The sequence below is a fragment of the Dromiciops gliroides genome, chromosome 1, assembly GCF_019393635.1.
Source record: "Dromiciops gliroides isolate mDroGli1 chromosome 1, mDroGli1.pri, whole genome shotgun sequence".
In the NCBI taxonomy this organism is placed as follows: domain Eukaryota; kingdom Metazoa; phylum Chordata; class Mammalia; order Microbiotheria; family Microbiotheriidae; genus Dromiciops; species Dromiciops gliroides.
Genome location: NC_057861.1, coordinates 547459636 through 547475925, shown reverse-complemented (window position 1 = coordinate 547475925; position 16290 = coordinate 547459636). Strand labels below are relative to the sequence as shown.

At 36.1% G+C, this 16290-nt stretch overlaps 1 protein-coding gene across 3 annotated transcripts in view; it reads right to left on the bottom strand.

The window, feature by feature from the left end:
* SMG1 (SMG1 nonsense mediated mRNA decay associated PI3K related kinase) overlaps positions 1 to 16290 on the bottom strand; it is a 115799-nt gene that overhangs the window by 18551 nt on the left and 80958 nt on the right. For all 3 annotated transcript variants that reach the window (XM_043977406.1, XM_043977411.1, XM_043977418.1), the window contains 13 exons: positions 15492 to 15714; positions 13810 to 14056; positions 12999 to 13228; positions 10492 to 10740; positions 10016 to 10154; positions 9811 to 9920; positions 9459 to 9677; positions 8869 to 9059; positions 7760 to 7932; positions 7356 to 7635; positions 6859 to 7131; positions 6071 to 6305; positions 4632 to 4858 (listed from right to left, as the gene is read on the bottom strand). In XM_043977406.1, the coding sequence (XP_043833341.1) occupies positions 4632 to 4858; positions 6071 to 6305; positions 6859 to 7131; positions 7356 to 7635; positions 7760 to 7932; positions 8869 to 9059; positions 9459 to 9677; positions 9811 to 9920; positions 10016 to 10154; positions 10492 to 10740; positions 12999 to 13228; positions 13810 to 14056; positions 15492 to 15714 (2796 nt within the window). The remainder of the gene's footprint in view (positions 1 to 4631; positions 4859 to 6070; positions 6306 to 6858; positions 7132 to 7355; positions 7636 to 7759; positions 7933 to 8868; positions 9060 to 9458; positions 9678 to 9810; positions 9921 to 10015; positions 10155 to 10491; positions 10741 to 12998; positions 13229 to 13809; positions 14057 to 15491; positions 15715 to 16290) is intronic.

The following is a 16290-nucleotide window of genomic DNA, read 5'->3' as shown; positions in this document are numbered from 1 at the left end:
TTACTGATTTGAAACATCATTTGTACATAAAGCAAAGCTAATGACACCATTTTAAAAGAACCTATAAAATCCTATTTTAAGCCTAAAATTCCTAATCCAGGAGTTGTAAAATGCTGTAATCAATGTATTCCAGAACGATTAACTGAGAGCTTGCTATGTGTAAGGTACAAGGTAAAAAAAAAACAACCCCAAATAATAACAGTAAATGATATGTCAGTTAAATTGACAACTTAAAAAAACAACCATTTTTTGCCACTTAACATGGTACACATATATGGGGTTATTTTAGGGGAATGGTGAGAGGGAAAAAGAGGAAGGAGAGGGCATCTCTTTTTAAAATTAATCAGTGATGTCCTTCATATGGTCTATTTGGTTGGGGGAACATTTGTTGGAGATCTTGAAATTCAATTTACCAATTTATCCTTGCCCAAGAGACAAGTACCAAATTTAAGAGGCATGAATTTGGAGGCACACTCTGCCTCAAATTCTTTCTTCTTCCAGATAATACTAATGGGAAAAGTTGTAATTAGTTTTTTTATGCTAAAAAGTTGTTAGGGCAGGGAGGTCTAAAGCAGCTTCTTTTTTTTTTTGGCTGGGCAATAAGGGTTAAGTGACTGATATAAAGCTTCTTTTAAGATGAATAGAAGGGCAGCTAGTTGGCACAGTGGATAAAACACCGGCCCTGGATTCAGGAGGATATGAGTTCAAATCTGGCTTCAGACACTTGACATTCACTAGCTGTGTGACTCTGGGCAAGTCACTTAACCCTCATTGCCCCCCTCCCCCCAAAAAAGCAGGGGAAAAAAAGATGAATAGAATATTCTTTTGTTCTGGTAATTCAAGCAAGAAACAAAGTAATCAATGCTGGTGTTAGAGAATTTCACTGAAACCTGGAATAGGAGCTGTGCACAAAAGTCTAGAATCTCAAAAGAAATAATGGGAAAAGCAATGCAAATTAAAAAGAATTTATACTATAAAGCAGCAAACATTAAAACTATTTGGTACTAGTTTAAAATGAAAATTAGATCAGTGGAACTGACTGGACAGGAAAGAAGCAGAAATAAACTCAATAACCTTGATTACTGATTGATCATTTGATCAATAAACTCAAGAACATAAATTACTTGGTGAAAGAAATCCTCATGTAACAAGAATTGGAAAGCAATTTGGCAGAAATATGGTTGACTTACATACCATATATAACAATAAGCTAAAAATGGATGTGACTTGAATATTAAAGGTCAAAACATTTTTATAAAAAAATGATATCAGGTACCTTTTAGGGTTTTTTAATCTTTCTCCTCCACCCCCACCCCCACCCCCACCCCCACACATATACCTGGCCAATAGAGAGCTACCTGAAAACGGAGGGAAATTACCCATGTGATGTTTAAAATCTAATGTGTGTTAGCCTTACCTGCCCCCCCCAGTGTGTGTGAACTAGCTAAGATTTACTGATAAATTTCGGCAACAGTTTAGGCTTTTAAGTACTTATTAAACTATATTAGAAGTTAGTGAAGAGAGAGAGTGAACACAGGTCTCTGAAAGAATGGAAAAACCTAGCTCGGATCTATGCGGGTTAGATAGAGAGAAAAGGGAAAGCTAGGTGGTGCAGTGGATAGAGCACTGGCCCTGGATTCAGGAGGACCTGAGTTCAAATTCGACCTCAGACACTTAACAATTACTAGCTGTGTGACCCTGGGCCAGTCACTTAACCCTCACTGCCTCACCAAAAACCCCCCCAAAACAACAAACAAACCAAAAAAAACAAAACCAACCTTCACCTAGCAGCTTACTCTTCCAAAGAGAGCCAGAGTCCCAGCCGGTTTTTCTCTCTATCTAACCCGCATAGATCTGAGCTAGGTTTTTCCATTCTTTCAGAGACCTGTGCCCACTCTCTCTCTTCACTAACTTCAAATATACTCGAAGGTAGTCCATGAATTGTGATGTGACTTCTGGATGCTGGAAGGTCACCTCATGTCTTTCTTGGCAGGGGGTGGTACCCTGGTTCTCACACTCACATCACACATATCTGTTCTAGTAAAACCCTGCAATATGCACCATATTGAATAAGGATCAGGCAATCCAAATGAGAAAATAGACTGGCTTCTTCTACTTCAGAACTGCAAAAGAAGGAAGGCAGAAGCCTGAGGGCAATAGAAAAGAGAACCTGCTAGTGCAGCATAGATTCCCAGAATTGCCAAGAAGGTATAGAGCTTGCAAAGTTCTGTTTCTAATAAGGGCAGAGAATTCCCTCAAAAAGTCCCAAGGGGAAAAGAAAGCTCCAGAGTGGGAACCGCAGAAGTGCCAAGGAGTAGCAATGGCCACGTTCAGACCAAGATCCCCAGTACCAAGATGGTAAGAGAAGATCTAGAAGATCCAGCACTCTGAAACTCAAAGATCTGGGTGGCTGAACTCCACACCCAAAAAGTACAGCAGAGGGCAGAATCTGGCCATGGCACAAAGCCCTAATTCAGGAACTAAAACTGGAGACATGGATAAGTCAAAGAAAATGACCTGTATAAAAATCATGGCAACTCTAGAGGTCCATAAAATTCAGCCCAGGAAGAGAAAGGAACTCTACAACAATTGCAAGCAGAGGCTTATGGGGGAAAAAAAGGACTTTCTACAAGGATTCCCTGAATAGCTAGAAGAAATAATAAAAACTGTCCAGATCAGTTAGAAGTTAAAACCGGAAAGGAGGTTTGGAGGGGAGAGAAGGGAGGCAGGGAAGAAGATCTATTTATCATCACCAGAAAACCTCAAAAGGAAAAGTTTTAGGAATAAATATTATAGCCCAAATCCAGAACTCTCACATCAAAGGAAAAAAAAACAAGCAAGCAAAAAACACCACCACAAGTATTCAGTAAGAAGTAGTTCATGAACTAAGGAACTAAAAACAGAATCATATAAGACATCAAAGTTTCTACTATATAATAAGAAGAGATACTGGAATATGATATTAAAAAGACAGGGGCGGCTAGGTGGCACAGTGGATAAAGCACCGGCCTTGGATTCAGGAGTACCTGAGTTCAAATCCGGCCTCAGACACTTGACTTACTGTGTGACCCTGGGCAAGTCACTTAACCCCCATTGCCCAGCAAAAAAAAAAAAAAAAAAAAAAAAAAAAAAAAGACAATAGACACACATTTACAACCAAGAATAATTTAACCTATCAAGCTGAATGTAATTATACCAGGGGAAAAAAAGGTAGTGACTATTAATGGAATATAGGATTTTCAAGTATATAAGATGAAAAAACCAGAGCTGAGCAAGAACTCTGAAATACAAACACAAGAGCAATTTCGAAGAGGATGTATGATGATGTATTACTAACAATACAATAGAGGGAGAAGAAACAAATGTCCCTTTAAAACTCCAATGGCTTCAAACGGTATATATCAAGGGAAATAAGAAAAACAAAGCTCCTAGAGAAGGACTGGTTTTGTTCTGAGAATTTTGAGACTAATGTTTAATTATTATGACAAAGATGACCTCAGAGATGAGAAAACTTTCCCTTTCCCTAATTTTTTGCAGAGATGTCAGAATATGGGCACGAAACATCGCATATGTTGTCAAACTTTGGTGCTATACTGGGTTTTACATTTGAGAGCACTTAATCCCTGTTCCACCCCACACTTTTTAAAATTCTTTGTTATTGTTACAGCCAATAGTTCATGAGGTAGGGAAATGAGAAGGGAAATATATTTGCAAATGAAAAAGATATATAAATGAAAGAAAAAGGCTTAACTGGCTAGTTGGCCAATATTTTTAATACCAGGTGACTGAGGATTTGTTTTTCTTCCTTTCTTTCAGTTTCCAACTCTTTAACAGAGCCTAGTTTCACTGGTCACCTGATGGCAAGTATCTAAATTGTAGGCACCATGCCCATGAATGAATGAATGAGCCTCAACAGAGTTAGTCTTGAAAACCCCAACATAATAATGCCACACCATTACACGTGTGTACATACACATATTTTTATGCTATGTATATGTATAATACAAAAATAAACTTATGGATATATAAAAATCTGTAAATGGTCCTCCCCAAAGATACAGAAGCATTTAAGGCCATTAAGAAAGTTTTAAGACTATTATATCTGAGTTGGGATAAGAAAAAAATGGATATGAGAGCAAATGATACTTTGTTCTGCTGCCTTACTCAAAGTTCAGAGTTAAAGAAAATCTCACATATATTTTCTTTTTCCTTTTAAAAAAAAAATTTTTTTGTGGGGCAATTGGGGTTAAGTGACTTGCCCAGGGTCACACAGCTAGTAAGTGTTAAGTGTCTGAGGTCGGATTTGAACTCAGGTCCTCCTGAATCCAGGGCTGGTGCTCTATCCACGGCGCCACCAAGCTGCCCCTCACATATATTTTCCAATGTACTGTTTTACTTATCCTGATCATACAACAACTGATCTTGCATTGGTTTTGAATGTTCTTAAATCTCTATATAAAATACATGATACATTTATTATGTCATGGTATCTATACATAATAAAAAATTGAAATCTTCAAGGAAACGTTTATACTTATAAATCAATAATGAAAGATAAAAGAAATATTCTTTTACCCCATCTACCTTTTTCTCTAAAGCACAAAAGAAGCAATTATCAGAGTCTCATTTACCTTGCAACATCTATATAATGAGCATGTGTTTCTTCTTCTAACCCCATGGCTGCATTTCTTAAATAGGCTTGAAGAGACTCAACTAATGTCTGTAAAGGAACTCCATCAGTTGTTTGTTCAATAAGAGTGTCCAGTTCATGAAGCATGCTTTCTAATGTATATTCTCCTTTCATTAAACATCTAAGTGCTTCTGGAAATATTATTTGCCGAAAGTTGGAGTTTAATTCCTGTGAACATACAAAACATATCGTTATTTCAACATTATTTTTAGCATTATTTCAACAGTTACATCCTACTATGTCAGTGCTTTCAAAAATGGAGACTATGTCATACACACAAAGGAGTCCATAATCAACCAAATGAAGGACAGGAAAATGTATTGCAGCCCACCCTCTTCTGAACAGACCGTCTTCAACTCAACAATCCTAAAACTCTTCCTTCACTTATTCTATTTTTGTTTTTTCCTTCACTTATTCTAGCTGAACACTCCCCACTCTAAGTATTTGCCTCCCATGGTTGCTGCTTGGGCAAAATTCCACCTCCTGCCCTCAGACCTTCAGATCATCAGACAGCTCAGTGGCCGGGGTGGGGGGGGGGGGGGAGAGAAGAGAAGAGAAGAAGAGACGGGGACCCTGACTGAGAAATCTTTCCCCTTAACCCCACTTTTCATTTTTTTCAGGGGAAATAGTGAAGAGTCCAAGCTGAGCAGGCACAAATGGGTTAGGATCTACACTGAAGATTACATTACATCATTTCTCCTCTCAAATCCACCCCTCTTCTAAATTCCCTTATTCCTAATCAAAGTTCCACCAACTTCCCATATCCTCAATTTCCTTGTTATCCATGACTCTACATACAAATGAAACTCTCTCTTCAAAATTACCAGTAATCTCTTAATTGCCAAGTTTGAAGGCTTTTTCTCAATATTCACCCTTTTTGATTATTTCTGCAGAATGTGACACTGATGAACACCCTCTCCTGAATATTTACTTTCTCTAAAAGCAGTTAAGTATGCCACCTATTAAAAACTTATACCTGAACATAACTAGCTCTTGCACTTTCCCTTATAAAATAAGGATAATACTTGATAATACTTGTACCTCTTTCTCACAGTAGGGGCAAGGGTGTGTGTGAAGAAAGGAGAAACCACATATAAAACAAATTTTACTTTTTAAGGCACTATTATAAATATAAGCGATTACCCTACTAATTATAGTAAACAATATTACATCAACAACTGGAATAAACAATTATCCTTTCCTAAAAGGTTCACTTGACAGCATAGTTAAATTTTTTTTTAAATGAGGCTGACTCAATAATAGGAATGGCATATATGCTTTTGTTTAGGAAATACTTTCTTACGAGAATATAAAAACCAAAACATAAATTTAAGGAAAGGAAAGCAGATGAAATTGATGTAAAATAAAGACATTTTTCACCTGAAGTGAAGTATAGACTCCATTAGCCAAGTGAACTGCCTCAGATGCTTCCATTGGGTTAGGAATATCTAAGTCCTGTGGGACCAGATGGCACTGCTTCAATAACTGAACAAGACATGTAACATTTCCACTCATACTACAAAGTTCCTCTAAGAACCAGGCTCCATCCCGTGAAGTAAGATCAACAAGCTGTTCTCCAGCACTCGATGCAGCACCTTCCATCATTAGATTACGCCTAAATGAGGAAAAGAAATGTACATTGACTTTATAAAGTAATTATCAATATTAGATACAAAAGTCAGTTACCTGAAGCATTATGTGAAGAAACCACATTTAGAGTAGACAATCTAACTATTCAAATTGTTTGAGTCAGCTTATAAAGATCCAAAATTTCCACCATCAGTTTTTTGATACATTATTTTAAATCTAAAAATCCTACAAAATTTTCAATTTTCAGGAAATGAAAAGGAAAAGGAGACAATTAGAAAGGCAGCACACAAACACCGGAATGTATTTCATATCTTTTTCTGGTAATACTACACTGAAAATATCAGGCACTACAATGAAAAGAGTAGGCATAAAAACAACCCAGTATCAACATGTGAAGCACTGACATAAGAATCAATTAGTTTCTGTTCATAAAGCATAAAAAAATTATTAAATACTGTTTTGTGCAAAACATTGCAAATAAAAAGATGAAACAATAAGAGATTATAAACCCTGAAGGGGCAGGACCTAATGGTCTCTTAACATAGAGTAGTATGGTCCACCAAACACATCTAACTTACCTTGTAAGGGTGCAAAGGGCAGAAATAATAACACTAGCTAGGCTCAAAGACCCTTCTTCTCCATTTTCATGTAGAAAAACCTTAATACAACGTTCAATTTCTTTTAATTGTTCTTCACAAACTGGCACAGTAACTGCTTCTTGCTTCAACCTTTCCACTTGTCTGATAAGTCGGCTATTTATATCTGCAGCATAACGCTGGAGTGTCATTTCTGTAGCTGTTATGAATTGACATACTGTTGGAGGTGGTTGGGGAGCATACTGCATTTCATATCTGTAAAAAAAAAAAAAGGTCACAAGACAGATTATTTTAATCTGTGGCATAATTCTGTTATTTAGGAAAAGCACTACCTATTATCTTTAATAAGAAAATAAAAAATACAAAAACAATAAAAGCACAAGAAAGTGACCTAAAATTTTCCATGTCAACCTTCTATAAAATTTGTTGACTGATTTTTTTTTCTTTCCCTCAACTCTACCTTGTTGCCTGTAACTTACTTTCTGTATAATTCTTGACAGCGCTCAATTGTTGTGTTACAGATAAGTTCTTCCATCCAAGTCTTCCACTGTTCAATTCGGTGTTTCTGAAATATTGCTTTTGGGTATTGAAGAGCTACAGTTGCATAGTGATGTAGTTGCTCAAGGCATCCTCTTAACACTGACCGCCTCTGCTGCAGAAGAGCACCAACCTCTCCCTCAAGCTGTTCACACTGGCTGATCAAATGAGCTTGACCAGCATTCTGAAGAAAAGCTGTTGCTGGGACATAGCTTGGAGGACCTATAAAACAAAATACAAAAACATAAGACAATGGAATTAAATTGTAGCACTAACTGTGGAACTAGCATAATTCAGACCACTGACTGTCATACAACAATGTCTATATATTACAGTTATAGCATACCAAGGTCCATTTGTGTGCTAATCTCTTGAAGAAGACTTGCAAGTTGTGTTGCTTCTAAATTATTAAATGCAGCCTGGTAATGTGTTATCCACTGTTCAAATTCATTCAGTTTCACTTGGATTGCTTCCTGAACAGCTCTTTGCTGCGTCTGCAGTTGCGTATGTTCAGAATACCTGAATAAAAGAAATAATAAAAAATTTCTCTAAGTTAATATGTTAAATGAATATGGGTCAACTGCTGAAAATATGACAACATTAAAAAAGTTTTGTGATTTGTATTTAAGTTGCTTCAATCATTCAAAATGAAGTTGGTATTAAACACAGGATCAAAGACATAGATCTGGAAGGGATCTGAGATCTTCTAGTTAAATGTTCTATCTGTACCAGTGGTTCTCAACTTTTTGGTCTCAAGACCTTTTGAGAAAACTGAAGTCTCCAAAGAGCTTTTGTTTATGTGTGTTATATCTATATTTACCAAATTAAATATTAAAGCTGATGAACTGGTAGAATATTTATTGATTCACTGGCATTGTTTTATACATTTTTGCAAGTCTCTTCTCTTTAATGTCTAGCTTAATATAAATCAGTTGGATCCTCAAATTTGCTTCAGCATTCAATATGTTACCATGTGTAGTTTTAATCAAAGTAAAGTTGAAAATACAGAACCTCACACAAATAGGTAGTTGGAAAATGGTGGAGTGTTTTAATAGTCAAATAATGCTTTCATATTATTAAAGTAGTTTTGACCTTATGGTCCCCCTGAAAGGGTCTCAGGGACCCCCAGTTATCTAGCCCAACTTCCTCATTTTATAATTAAGCAAACTATCACAGAAGTTAAATCATACGAGGTACTAAATAGCAGAGTTGGGATTTAAACCCAAGTTCTCTGGCAATGATTCTAGTACTCTTTCTTCTATACCAAATATGAAAAAAAAATTCATATGTTCATAGATAATAAATTTAGAGCTGAAAGGAACACTATAAGTTATCTAATCCAATTCTTTTATTTTATAGATGAGAGAACTGAAAGCTAGAGATATAATTGTCCAAAGATCACATGGGTATTAAAAAAGCACACTTATGAACAAATATTCAACAATTCTTTTACACCTGTGTTGCAGAGTGTGAGAAGGATGATCAGCTCCTTCAGCTCCTTCCAAGAACTCAATCTCCTCAAGGAGTTTGCCTTGCAATTTTTCAACATCTGTCAGTTGTTCTTGCAAGTTCAGGTATTCTTCTAAGCTGCTGTCTAGCTTGGGAAGCACAACCAGCATTTCATCCCTATTCTTAAACCAGTTTACCTACAAGAAAAATTATTCTACTTAGAAAGCCTTCTTGCAGCCAATTTTCTTAGACACTTTAGCATCATCAACGACATGAGAAAGCAATGATATAAAAAGCAAAACATATTATCAGACAGAAGAAAAATAAAATGTAAATAATTAATAGAATGCACGGCCCTTGACAAAATACTGTTCTTTTAAATGAAAATTAGAAGACTTGATTCACTAGCATAGTATTTTTAGAAGGGAAATATTTCCTAAGAAAGGCCACAACTGGACAAGATTCTGTGTAATATATCAGCGGTTTCAAAACCAAAGCTTTAGATGAACAGTTATACTTAAGTAGTAATAGTTCAAGTCACTGACATAGTTTTAACTATACATTCAAAAAGAAGACATTTTCATAATTTATTTCACCTTAATTTCAGCTACTCTGGAAGAGAAAAGGCTTCGTGTAATGTCTCTCTCCATCTCTCTTTTACTTTGTTTGTTTTCTGCTTGTTGGCCACCGCCACCATAGACAGCTCCTGCAAATCCTGCTTCTCCCCCAGCTGTCCAGTCCACCAGGGGATCATACACAAATGCTTCCAGTAATGTAAGCAAAGTCTCTCTTCCACGTCGCATGATGTGCAGAACCTGTTTTATAAATAATTTTACATTAGATTTGTGGTTACTTTCCTTACAAAAATAAAGTCTTGTTTTGCAGGCAAGAATAATAGATATGCTTGATTGCTTTGTTAAAATACACTCCAAAAAAGGGGAAACATACCTGCTCACAAGAAAGTCTGAAAACTCCTTCTACTCCAGTCACCCCAAGGGCTGTCTCAATGTTATGTGTCATGCGGAAAGGTACTTTTTCAGGAACTCTAAGGCTTTTACCTAAACAACAAGATATTTTTGTTCTTATTTTAGACTTCCTCCTCACTTCAGGTGAAGTCATTTTATGAATATACAAAAATCCAATTCTATTTTACCTTTTTCAAAGCAAACATTATAATCTATGTGAACAACTTCTCCTGTAGTCATATCTATAAGAACATTATCCAGATGTCTATCTCCAAGGCCAATTATGTATCCAACCATAGACATGACTGCAGTAGATCTTGCATAGGACTAAAAAATAAAAAAGAATTTACACATCACTAGCAATCATTTTTCAAACATGAAAATAATGCTTTGAAACCAATATAAAAACTGTAACTCCACTCTCTCACTCATAGATGGCCCGTCCTTCTCTCGTTTACTTTTCTTCCTATTTCTATTTTTTGGGGTTTGCTTCCCCCAATTCAAGTCTCACTTAAAACTACTTGATCTTTCTTCCTTATATCCTAGTTATATCCCTAGTTAAGAGCTACAATTAGAGCTAAAACATTATGCATTTTAAAGTCAGGTCTTTATTATGCTACTTTCAACCATCAAAGCCCCATGCTTTATTTTACACAAGCCATACCTGTGTCACTCTCCACCATTCATCAGGGGTAGTACAAGATGACCAGAGCTCCTTAGCCAGAAGGTTTGGTGGTGTTGCCTCCATTAGCTCTTCTAACACAGCCTTCATCACATTAAGAGGCCAATCACGACGAGAGACATCGAGACTAAGTCCAACAGCTTTTAAGGCAGGTCCAATTTTACTGTAATAAAGTTCACTTGGTCGGGGCACTATTCCAGGATTTTGAGGAGTTTGGTAAGAATCTTGGGCCTGTTTAAAAAAAAAAAAAAACACTGCAATTTTATTTCCAACAAAAGTGTGATTGTCAGAATGTCAGAATTGTCAGAACTGATAGGTCTGCTAGCTTTGCTGAAATGTTTATTTCTCCTTTCTTTTAAAGTTTTTGTTACAAACAAGGGTTCTCTGGGCATGAAAAGGATTGAAAATGATGTAAAAGTAAAAGGCAATAATTATTTTTTAAAAAACATAATTTCAAAAAAATTTTAAAACTTACTTGCAATAGTTTATTATTATACTTTTGCAAATAAAAACATTAATAAGGAAATAAGTGAGAGGTAGCAGAGGATAGTCAGAAGAATGCTATATTCAGTGGCCAGAAGAGACCTGAGTTTGAACTGCATCTTATAGCTATGTGACTTTGGGCAAATCACTTAAACTCTCCAAATTTCAGTTTCCTTCACCTATAAAATGGAGATAATGCTTAGAGAACCTCCTTCACATTATTGTTATGGTCAAATAAGAAAAATTTGTAAAATATTTTATAGCTTTTTAAGCATACCTTAAAGTTATTTCAATGTCAGCTAGTATTCATTGTTAGCTGATGGTTTGCAACACCTTTTAAAAAACCAAGAACTTAGAGGGGAAACAGAAATGGCTTTTAGAACCACAAATTTAAAGTAAAGAATTGTTAAAAAGCCCAATTCATTCGTTCAAAAAAAAAAAAAAATTGGGGGGGGGGTGGGGCAATGAGGGTTAAGTGACTTGCCCAGGGTCACATAGCTAGCAAGTGTCAAGTGTCTGAGGCCGAATTTGAACTCAGGTCCTCCTGAATCCAGGGCCGGTGCTCTATCCACTGTGCCACCTAGCTGCCCCCAGATTAATTTTTGATGTACCAAATAGCTTAATCATCTTCCTTATGGCCCTATCTCCCCTTTAACCCTAGCATTGCATCTTTAGTGGAGACATCATTTGTGTACTATTACTTTTTCTTTCAGATTTAATTTATAAGGATTCTTTTCTATTTGCCTGTCTCTTACTTAAAAAAAAAATTCTTTACCATAATCTCATATTCTTTTCTGTCAAGGTTTTCTCAACAAATCAAACCTGTGAATTTAACTTAATAGAAGACAATGATAGAGATAGGAAACTCCCAGGAAGGAAGCTTCTTGTTTCTAGTAATGCACAATGGCACATTCTCTGTCACTTATAGTGCTAGAGAGTTGCCTAGAGCAGAGGTGTCAAACACCTGGCCAACCACACTCCCAAGTGCAGATGAACCAGATTAAAATACAATCAAGAAATATTTAACAAACTACACAACGATTCAATATATAACATCACATTTGAAAACTAAGTTAACATGCAGCCTGCAGGGATCCTTATATATCCCCTTTTTATTTGAGATTGACACCACTGGCCTAGAGCACTGAGAGAGAAGTGACTTGCCTAGTTCACAAAGCTAACTGTGTCAGAGGCGGTTTGAACTGAGATCTTCCTGGCAGCATGGAGTAGTGAATATAAAATGTACATTATTAAAAACACCAATGCACAAACACTTTCGTATTCCTTTTTATATTTTTTGTGTTTTGTTTTTTGTTTTGTTTTGTTTTTTTGCGGGGCGATGGGGGTTAAGTGACTTGCCCAGGGTCACACAGCTGGTAAGTGTCAAGTGTCTGAGGCTGGATCCGAACTCAGGTACTCCTGAATCCAGGGCCGGTGCTTCATCCACTGCGCCACCCAGCCGTCCCCTTTTTTATATTTTTAACATCATATAATCAATGGCTCAATATTATATAGTAGGTAGACAATTTTTTTTTTTAAGTTTTAAGGTAAATTTAAAGTGTTAACACTTCCACTGCTTATCATAAAAATCAGATTTTCATTAAACTACATCTTTACTCTTACTAATGTAGTCTCACATCCTACCAACTGGTATATTTTCAGCACCTCACAAAACACATTAGGTACTTATACATTTGTTAAGTAGAAAAGAGTATGATCTAAAACAGGGCTTCTTAAACTTTTTCCACTTGTGACCCTTTTTGCCTGAGAAATTTTTACATGACCCTGGGTATGTAGGTATATAAAATTGGTATACATAACCTTTTACTATTGCCAAATTTTTTATGATTCCCACAATCAGTTATGTGACTCCATATAGGGTCACAATCCACAGTTTAAGTTTTGATCTTGAAAAAAAATCATTGGTACATATATATGTGTGTGTTTCAATAGACAAACAGATATAAATATGCATTTTGAACTCACGAAATAATAAAAATACCTACCTTTTGTGCTTGTAAGGCAGCTTCTCGTTGTTGCCATCGTTTGTAAAGACCAAACAAAGGTGTGGCTCCATCTACCCACTGGATGAGACCTGACCTGGTTCCTAGTGGTGTTACAGAATAATGTCTAGCATGGAAACGAGGTGTCTCTTGACGATTAATTGTAGCAAACATAGTATTCACAATAGACAAGAATTGCATAATTCTCTCATCTAGGTGCAAATCTTCCAACCCTACAATTAAAAATAAAACATAGCATATTCAGAATATATGGCTAAATAAAAGGGAGATATCGGGTTGCTCTGTGGAAGTAAACATTTTCAGCAGGTAACTCTCTGTATCTTTATTAATTCTTAGCAATAGAGACAGAACCACAGTTATAATAAGAATGGCTTTGTAGGCCAATCCTATTTGCAGTGCCAGGAATGAAGTGATTGAAAATAACCAAACTATTAACTATTCTCTAAATTTTCTACTTCTATAACCCTTTGGTGAAAGGAACCCAAGTAATGAAAACATCTTAATTTCCTGAGGCCACAGACTACAATCCATTTCTTGACATCAGTCAATTAGTCAGTCCTGGCTAATAATGAATGTTCTAAATTTTTAAAGAATAAATTAAAAGTCACTACAGCTTACATAAAAAGCAACTAATAGGGCACCACATCTGAAATTTATTTTAAAAGATAAACGCATTTTTAGCCAATATATTTTAAACACTAGTTTCAAACATGAAGGGATTATTTCTTTATAAAAGGAAAAAATAATGCTTATTTTTTAAGTGGGGGAAGGGTGTAAGGAGTTAAGATCATACCTTTGAAAAGATAAGGATAGTTCTTCCCATCTGAACCTAGAAAGAGAAGTTTCTTTGGTTTGGTTTTAGTAGGCAAGATTGTGATGGTACCACCAACACTGTGAATTGTAACTGTATCTCTGGCGGACACTTCTCCGGGAAGGGCAATTTCAGTGTTAGTCATGGCAGCCAACCAAGGACTAATTTCTTCAAGTCGTAAGATGTAACTAGCACGTTTCTGTGCTCTCTGCTGTAAACTTAGCATCACCTATATTTAAAATTAAAAATCAACAACAAAAATTCCTAAAGTTCAATGCTTTCGATAATGCTTACTTATTCACATTTACTTTAGCATACAAGCTTCAATTCTAAGAGTTAAATAAATATTAACAATCAAATGACATTTTAAAAAATCCCTTAATAATTACAAGGGGAAAAAGAAGTAGCAGATCTAGGGTTCAAAATCTATTTCACATGACTAATTTGTAATGTTGCTCCTTTTAAAAACCACATCTGACAAATATATGGGGGAAGTTGTAGATAACTATTAATATATTTTAGTATGCCATCTTTCCTAATTTAGTCATTCTGAATTATTTCTATAATTTATAAAAACAATTTAAAAGTCCAATAGTTTTATTTCCAATGCTAATAAATTGCTATCAGGTTGTTTGCCTTTTTGTTATTATAAACACATTCGCTTAAAAAAAGTACATTAATTATATAAAGAATCAAACACTCTCCTTTTATAATTTTCCCCCTGTAATAGAAGAGAAGATGACTGGTATTTGGTAAAAGGCAAAGAATACTGAGCTTGGGAACTTTACATTTAACAATCAACTGAGAGTGATACTACCTCATCATCTTTGGGTTATCTGTCACCATGGACCAGTAGCGCAGGGTGAATGCTAAATAATTTATGGAGCAGGTTCTAACATCAATGAAGGAAACTACAGTTTGTCACAACCCCCCCTGCCCCCCCCCCAAACAAAAAACCCACAACAGGGGCAGCTAGGTGGCGCAGTGGATAGAGCACCGGCCCTGGAGTCAGGAGTTCCTGAGTTCAAATCCGGCCTCAGACACTTAACACTTAACTAGCTGTGTGACCCTGGGCAAGTCACTTAACCCCAATTGCCTCACTAAAAAAAAAACAAAAACAAAAACAAAACAACCCCACAACAACCTATAATGGACAGCCTTACACCACTTTTGCCAAAGGTGATCACACTTCCAGAAGGGAGAGTCAAGGAACTTTGAAAAAAAGAAAAAAACGGGGTAGCTAGATGGCACAGTGGATAGAGCACCGGCCCTGGAGTCAGGAGGACCTGAGTTCAAATCCGGCCTCAGACACTTAACACTTACTAGCTGTGTGACCCTGGGAAAGTCACTTAACCCCAACTGCCTCACTTAAAAAAAAAAAAAAAAAGAGAGAGAAAAAGAAAAAAACAATACCAAAACACCACCATCTTTAAAGAACATTTTCTTTTTTGAACTGCCTTGCAAGCAGTCTTAGATCAGATCATCATCACCTCTGATTATTACCTTTTTTTTTTTGGTAGGGCAATGAGGGTTAAGTGACTTGCCCAGGGTCACACAGCTAATAAGTGTCAAGTGTCTGAGGCCAGATTTGAACTCAGGTCCTCCTGAATCCAGGGCCAGTGCTCTATCCACTGCACCACCTAGCCGCCCCCCCCCCCCATTACCTCTTTAAAAGGGATCCAACTGCTTCCAGGCTTTGCAGGATTTGATGGATTCTTCAATTTTTCTAGGGCATTTTCAATTGCATCACCATAGTTGTCTTGAAACCATTTTTCATGAGGAGTTTCTGCAGGAGCTGCTGTGATGCTCCGTACGTGTTCCAATGCAAATACAATGGGTTTCATCAAAGCCGTGTGCTTCTCACGCATGATAGCAATTTTTTCCTCTCTAACAAAAAGAAAATTTTATTTTTTGGCTGTTTAAAGTATATGATGTAATTATATATGTAGTCCATACATATATAATTACATCAATGCAATACAATACACACATACATGCACACATAAATTTCTAGATTTATGAATCACAAACAGGAGACACTTAACACAGAAATAAAACACTAAAATCTAGAAATACACTACAAACATAAACTCATGTAATGGATACCTAGAAAATTCTAATGTAAGAGGAAAAAAATTCTACTACATGAAGATTACATAATGGCTTGGCTATTAGTTTTTTCTAAGTATGTTACATAAATTGGTGCTGTATGGTTTTGTCATCAATGTAGATGGATAGAAATGACTGCCTTTCAGTTTGTCTTTTTTTCCAAGCCCGCCCCCCAGATCTGCCTCTTTCATTCACAACTGCCTCCGTGCCTATGGCAATTGCCTTCAAATTTATTTTTGGATTAAGTTGTTGGAAAAAAAAATTACATTTCACATAAGTTATTATATATTATTAATATGGAAAGATTATATGCAAAAATAGCTTATTTCTTTAAATAATTCTATATACATAGAA